Source organism: Euphorbia lathyris, chromosome 6 (genome assembly GCF_963576675.1).
Source record: "Euphorbia lathyris chromosome 6, ddEupLath1.1, whole genome shotgun sequence".
NCBI lineage: Eukaryota > Viridiplantae > Streptophyta > Magnoliopsida > Malpighiales > Euphorbiaceae > Euphorbia > Euphorbia lathyris.
Genome location: NC_088915.1, coordinates 24,148,336 through 24,155,368, shown reverse-complemented (window position 1 = coordinate 24,155,368; position 7,033 = coordinate 24,148,336). Strand labels below are relative to the sequence as shown.

The 7,033-nt window shown below is 32.9% G+C and overlaps 1 protein-coding gene across 2 annotated transcripts; it reads left to right on the top strand.

The window, feature by feature from the left end:
• The first annotated feature begins 859 nt into the window (after positions 1–859).
• Positions 860–6,204, top strand: LOC136232162 (uncharacterized). 2 transcript variants are annotated; one of them, XM_066021203.1, is made up of 4 exons: positions 860–1,144; positions 1,283–1,740; positions 3,019–5,299; positions 5,792–6,204. In XM_066021203.1, exons 1-3 carry the CDS (start codon positions 1,028–1,030, stop codon positions 4,055–4,057), a joined length of 1,614 nt encoding a protein of 537 aa, XP_065877275.1. In that variant the 5' UTR covers positions 860–1,027; the 3' UTR covers positions 4,058–5,299; positions 5,792–6,204. The 2 variants fall into 2 exon arrangements, with proteins under 2 accessions (XP_065877275.1, XP_065877274.1); XM_066021202.1 differs by having other exon boundaries at positions 5,632–6,204.
• Positions 6,205–7,033: the final 829 nt, after the last annotated feature.

Here is a 7,033-nt window from a genome sequence, read left to right as displayed (position 1 = left end):
TTTTATTTTTTATAAAGATTATTTTTATTAATTTGTGTAACACTTTTTTTATTTTATAATAGGATAAGGTGCAAAAATATCCTAATATTGTCTTTTGTACAAGTTGGACAAAAAATTTCTGATATTTCATCGAATTTATAAATATTAATTTTCAATTTTATTATTAAATCACAAAAAAAATATGAAAAATCTTTTTTAGAACTACTGGTATGTGCAATTGGTGTATAATAAGAAATAAAATATCTATGTTTTCTAATAATATCTGAAATCGACCCAACTTGCCAATGAGGTAAAATTGCTCTTAACTGCCAGCGTTATGGGTAAAATTGCATCATTTTAGATATTAAGAGTAAAATTATTTCTAGTTGTAAACGTTATGTGCATTTTTTCACATTTTTCCTTTTATAATTTCATCGTTGATTAATTTAAAACATGTCAATTTTAGACATTTTAAATCCGAACAGCAATAGTTCAATATAATTTTACCAAACACTAGTAATTAAACAGCTAATAACAAACAGCTAACAGCAACAACTAACAGCTTACTGCAACTGCAAACAGCTAACACCAACCGCAACCGCTATTAAGTTGCAAACAGCTAACACCAACCGCAACCGCTATTAGCTAACAGCTGAACCAAACAGGCCCTAAATCCCAAATAAAGCGAGGATACATGTATTTTGGACCAAAAATATAATATCTCTTATGATAAATAGCAAAATAATAACCTAGCTTGGCAAACAAGAAATTTTGACGAACTCAACGCCGACCGACTTGCAAAATACTGGTTAAATAAATATATATACTCTCTGTATTGAAATGAATTTAAAAGTAATCAATTAACGGGATTAAGTGTTGCAATGGATCATCAATAAGATAATCTTCAGGTTGATTCCAGATGAGTATACTTTTCTTAAACCACACCAATTAGATTATAATATTATTAATTTAAAACCTTAACCTTAAACCTGATACAATTATTAAGAATAAAATATACATGTATTGTGTATATAAGTAGGAGAAAGAGATGTTACACCTTGCAATATCTTTTGTAATCATGGCACTTTCTGTCGGTGAAAGGTGTTTCAACCTTGTTTTACTCATATTATGTCTGCAATCTATGATCAACATGGCAGATTCCCATGTCAGTAACATCTTATTCTCTTCATTTATATTTGCATTTTTGTTTTTTATTTTGGCGTCGAAACATTCAACCGTAATCCAACTCAAAAAATATTGTCTGAAATTAATCCAATTAGTGACGATTTTCATTATTTTGCAGTATGGAGGAGGATCACAAAATTGGTTAAATCATGGGGGAGATATATACAACAGAAGATATGCAAAAGATGAAGTAAAGATAAGCAGGAAAACAGTATCTCAGCTGAAATTGAAGTGGAAATTTTTCGCAGGAAGCAATATATCAGCAACACCAGCAATTTATGATGGTGTTGTTTATTTCCCAAGTTGGAATGGTTATGTGTATGCTGTTAATGCATTTGATGGTTCTCAAGTTTGGAATAAAAGTGTCCATGACTTACTGGGTCCTGATTTGAGTACAAACACAAGTTTATCTAGATCGACTCCAACAATAGCAGGTCATGATTTGCTTATTATTGGAATATATGGACCTGCTTTTGTTGTTGCTGTTCGAAGATTGTCTGGAGAGTTTGTTTGGTCAACCCGTCTTGATGCTCATTCTATGAGTTTGATTACCATGTCTGGGACTTATTTCAAAGGGTTAGTCTTTTCTTCCTTCTCACTCCATCTATTTATATACTCATTCAAAAAAAATGATGTGGTTTTAATCTTTTATTTTTTTATCATACTTATTTATTATATTAGTTGGCCGTGAAGATAAAACATAAAACATGGTTAAGAGAGTGTTACTAATTTCATGTGTCTAAAACTGTATGTTTTGAAATTTGAAATAAGATTTTTACATGCTTAAGAAAAAGTTTTTACAGTTTCTATAAGAGTTCTAAAAATCGGTCCGCACAGAAGTCTAGACAACTATCAAATATTATTGTCGGTTTACTGATTTTTGGTGGCCCCGACGGATCTAGTCCCTGTTTAAAAAAACTTGCCTTTAAATTTTATATAATTTTTTTCAATTTTGCATAAAATATTTATATAACAAAAAATTAAAAGAAAAGACTTAAAACTATCAAATATTATTTTGATGCTATTAATGTTCTTTTGAGAGCATTAATGCGGACAAATATTAAAATATATACTTTTTCTATATCAAATATTTTGTATCATTATTTTCACATAGCATTATTCATATTTTAATTGTATTTCTATAATAATTTATTTATTAAAAATAATAAAAAAATTATAAAAATACAAATTTGATTAATATCTGGGTCCCTGTCCATCCGACTAGCGCATGTCGTTTTTTACAACATTGTTTTTTTCTATAACCACACCACATGTATACAAGTTGTTTCCGAATTGTTAAAAATATAAATTTCAAATCCTCTATTAATTGGATTTTATATAAAAGGTAAGACGTTAATATATTAAAACGAAAGATTATGAGTTCAATACGCAAAAATTACAATGATTGGAGATTTAAAAAACTTTTTTACCAAAAACTTTAAAAATATTTGTCATGTTATAAAATCAACAAAATGTTTAATACTTTTTTCCAATTTACCTTTAATATTTTACAATTAATAATTGTAGGTAGAGCAATTTTTTATAGATATCATATAACTCCACACATTAATATCTATTAGTTTCTTTAAAAAAAAAAAATCTATGAGTTACAACATATGAAAATATTTTTTTTTTTGGTTACAGCATATGAAAATATTAATTAGTTGATCACATATTTCAAATAAAAATTACTTTTCCATCATAAAACTTATAAGTCAACTAAAATAATTTAAGATGAATTAAGATATTAATATTTTAGTAGTATAATTAATATTTTGTTGGTGTTTATGAAAACCTTGTTAGTTAAGCAATTTGGTTGAAGACAAATTAAGAGAAATTAATATTGATTCACAGGGCATATTATATTGGTACATCATCACTTGAAGAAACAACGAGCATTGAACAGTGCTGTACATTTAGGGGCAGCATGTTAAAATTGAACGCAAAAACAGGCAAAATAATATGGAGAACCTATATGCTGCCGGACAATTTCGGCAATCGTGGAGAATACGCAGGAGCAGCTATATGGGGAAGCAGCCCATCAATCGACATTTCTCGAAATCATGTTTATATCGCAACAGGAAACATGTATTCAGCCCCTCCTCGTATAGAAGAATGTCAAGAAAAGCAAAACAATCAAACAACACCTCCAACAGATCCTGATGCTTGTATCGAGCCTGACAACCATTCAAATTCAATCCTAGCTCTTGATCTTGACAGCGGAGAAATCAAATGGTACAAGCAATTAGGAGGCTACGACGTTTGGTTTTTCGCTTGTATAGATCTTTCAACACCTGGTTGCCCTCCTGGCCCCAATCCAGATGCTGATTTTTCAGCAGCACCAATGATGTTGAGTGTCTATGTTAATGGAACTAAGAAAGACATAGTTTCAGCTGTGCAGAAAAGTGGTTTTGCTTGGTCACTTGATCGTGACACAGGCGAGATTCTCTGGTTCACAGAAGCTGGGCCTGGGGGGTTCGGCGGGGGAGGGTTTTGGGGGGCAGCTACAGAAGGAAAGAGAGTGTACACCAACATTAATAATTCAGAGGGGAAGAACTTTACTTTAAAGCCTTCAAGTGAAAATGTAACAAGTGGGGGATGGGTTGCAATGAATGGTGCAGATGGTAGAATTATATGGACAACCGGTGATCCAAGCAATTGGACAGCCAGTGGTCCTGTTACTATAGCAAATGGAGTTCTTTTTGGGGGATCAACATCACCAACTGGGCCATTTTATGCAATGGATGCAAGGAATGGTAAGATTTTATGGACATATAATACTGGAGGTACTATATTTGGAGGAGCTTCTGTGAGTGATGGATGTGTTTATATTGGGAATGGTTATAGGTTCTTTTCACCTGGGACTTCTCTCTTTGCTTTCTGTATCTCTTAATTCCTTGCATTTCTATCCCAATTTCAGTTCACCCAATAAATAAATAAGTTATTGTTTTCATATCCCAATTTATATCAATGTTTTTAGGTGGTCAAATGTATTTGTAATCTTCACCTCACAAGTATTGTTTTTATAATAATCAATTCTGCAGTTATGAAACTTTTTCCTTCAATCGGACTAGGAGCATGTCTAATGGTGGTAACACCCAAGTGGTGTCACCTAGATATAGATTACACCTAAAAATAATATCCCATTAGAACCTCTTGTTACTTTATAAAATTTTAGGGGTAAAAAAAATAATTTAATTAATGAAGAAGGATTCAAAAGGAGAAAAGTAAGTATAAATTATTTGAATTAGTAAAAAAGGATAAAAGAATTGGCCCACTTGGTTGTTACTAAGTTTGGTAACAAACTAATATTAAATACAAGTGCTCTAATGGTTAGTAACAACTTTTGAAACTAAAGTAACAACTAAGTGACATTCCCTAGGAATGCTCTTACTAACTTATATTAGTTAAATCTATTAAAAAAAACACATACTAAGTTATAATTTTAATACAAATTAAAAAGCTCAATAAAATCATTTTGACTATAAATACAAAATGCTTCAGAATATGTGTTAATCTAATAAAAAAAATATGAGTCTTCTTAGAGTTAACAAGGTCAGCCACAGTCTTTGCATCGATTTCGAAAGCCACAGGCATAAAATTAAGCCTTGAGACCCAAGCAATGTTAGCAGGCTCGGACCGGACCGGCCGGTCGGACTGGGAACCGGCCAGGAAACCGGTCCGAGCCACTCCGGTTATTTGAATAATCAAATAACTGGACAGAACCGGGGTTGACCCGGGACTCGGCGGTCAGCCCGGGAACCGGTGTGACCCCGGTTTTTTATTTGTTTTTTATTTTTTTAAAAAAACTTAAAATTATCATTTAAAAATTCTGAAAATAAAATAGGAAAATTACTAAAATCTAACAACGTGTTCAACTAAAAAAATAAGACCAGAAAAGGAAAAAAAAAACCTAAAAATTCTATTCTATCTAAAACTAAAAAGAAATCGATCGACTGTCGACTGCACCCACCCCTCGAGTCCGCCTCCTCCACCCCAAGAGTCCGCCTCCTCCACCGATCGACTGCGCCTCTGCCTACACCGACGACTCCACCTCTGTTCCCCCGCGACTCCCCCGCGACTCCGCCTCTCGTCCGCTCTGTTCTGCTTCGTCCGATTTGTTCTGCCTTTGGAGGTTTGTGTTTCATTTCAGTAATTTTAATTTATTATCTTGAACTTTTGTGTATTTCATATCAGTAATTTACTAATTTCAGTAATTTTAATTTAGATTTGTTCTGCCTCTGGACATTATCATATTTTGTGTCTGTTGTGGATATTACATTGAAGAACTTTTGTGTATATGATTCAAGAAGTGAACTTTTGTGTCTGCTGTGGATATTATATTAGACTATTATCATAGTAATTTTAATTCTTTATTGTCTGCTTTGTGTTTGTTGTGGATATTAGGTTTATGTTTGTTGTGTTTGTTGTAAATGTTTGGTTGTTTATGTTTGTAAATGTTGTTAGGTAATGGAATCAATGGAAAATTCTAGTGATGCTGCTAATAAGATTCCAGAACCAAATATAAGACAACGAACGGATCCAACTTGGAGATTTTGTTCGGAGGGAACAAATAAACATGGAAAGAGAGTGTTGATATGTTTCTTTTGTAAAAAAGAAATTGCAGGGGGGGGGGGATTAACCGAATGAAAAAGCATATAGCAGGGTTGAGAGGTGATGTTGGTATTTGCCTGAAAGTCAGCTGAAGCTAGATTTTTACTTCAAGGATCGTTGAAGGAAATTGAGATTGCTCGGGGGAATAAAAGAGCACGTGAATGCATCGACGAGGATAATGATGAGATTGAGGAGATTGCATCATGTCCTTCAAAAAATGTTGATAGTGGTGCATCCGCCAAAGGCAAATCGAAAGCTGGTGAGATCACTTCCTTTTTTAAAACTGGCACTGCAGATCCTAAACAGCCAACAATTAAAGCTTGTATGCAGAGTAAGGAAAAATGGCATGATACAGATATGGCCATTGCTATGTGATTTTATGATGCTTGTATTCCTTTCAATGCTGTGAATTCTCCATATTTTCAAGCTGCAGCAGATAGGATAGCAAGCATGGGTCATGGATATAAAGTCCCTGCTTTTCATGCATTGCGTCTTAACTTGTTGAGGGATGCAAAAACACAAGTTAAATTACTTGTGGATGCTTGTTGAGCGATTTCCGCAAGTGCACGGTATACGCTTGTAGTAATAAAAGATATCGATCCCACAGGGAACGTTTTTCGAACAAAACTTATTTATAATCGGTTAAATTTACTTTTAGGTTTATAATATGGAAAAATCGTTTAATCGGTTTTGGTTTTGAAATTACTAGAATGAGAATTAGATAGAGTATGAAAACGTTAGAAAATATTCTGATTTAAGAATGAATTTGCAAGATAGGAACGTTTAGTACTTTTTAGAAAAGTAAACAGATGTATTTGTTTGCATTAAGCAAAGAAAACAACTTTAAACTTTGTACGAATTATAAAGATGAAATAAATGACGGAACCTCTAATTAATTAGCTTTGAACATGACAAAACCCTATCCGGGATAATTGCCTTTAATCAAATTAAAACTCTTTCGAGATAATAATTTGCCTAAGTGTTCAACAAAGTTTCCTTGTAAAGATTTTGAATTAAATACGTTTTAATGAAAACACCAGCAGTCACTTTAGTGGATTGGTTACCATAAGTACTGTATAAAAATCTATCGAATAGAACAGACTTTATTAGATGAAATATAAATTGATACAAGTTTACAGAGAACATGGAGCATGGAAACATTCGACGGCTTGCAAGTGAACGGGTTGTCAATACTTTCCTTGGGTTTTGTTAGAGTTTGTCAGGCTCCGGGGCGGATCCTCTACTCAATCTTCTC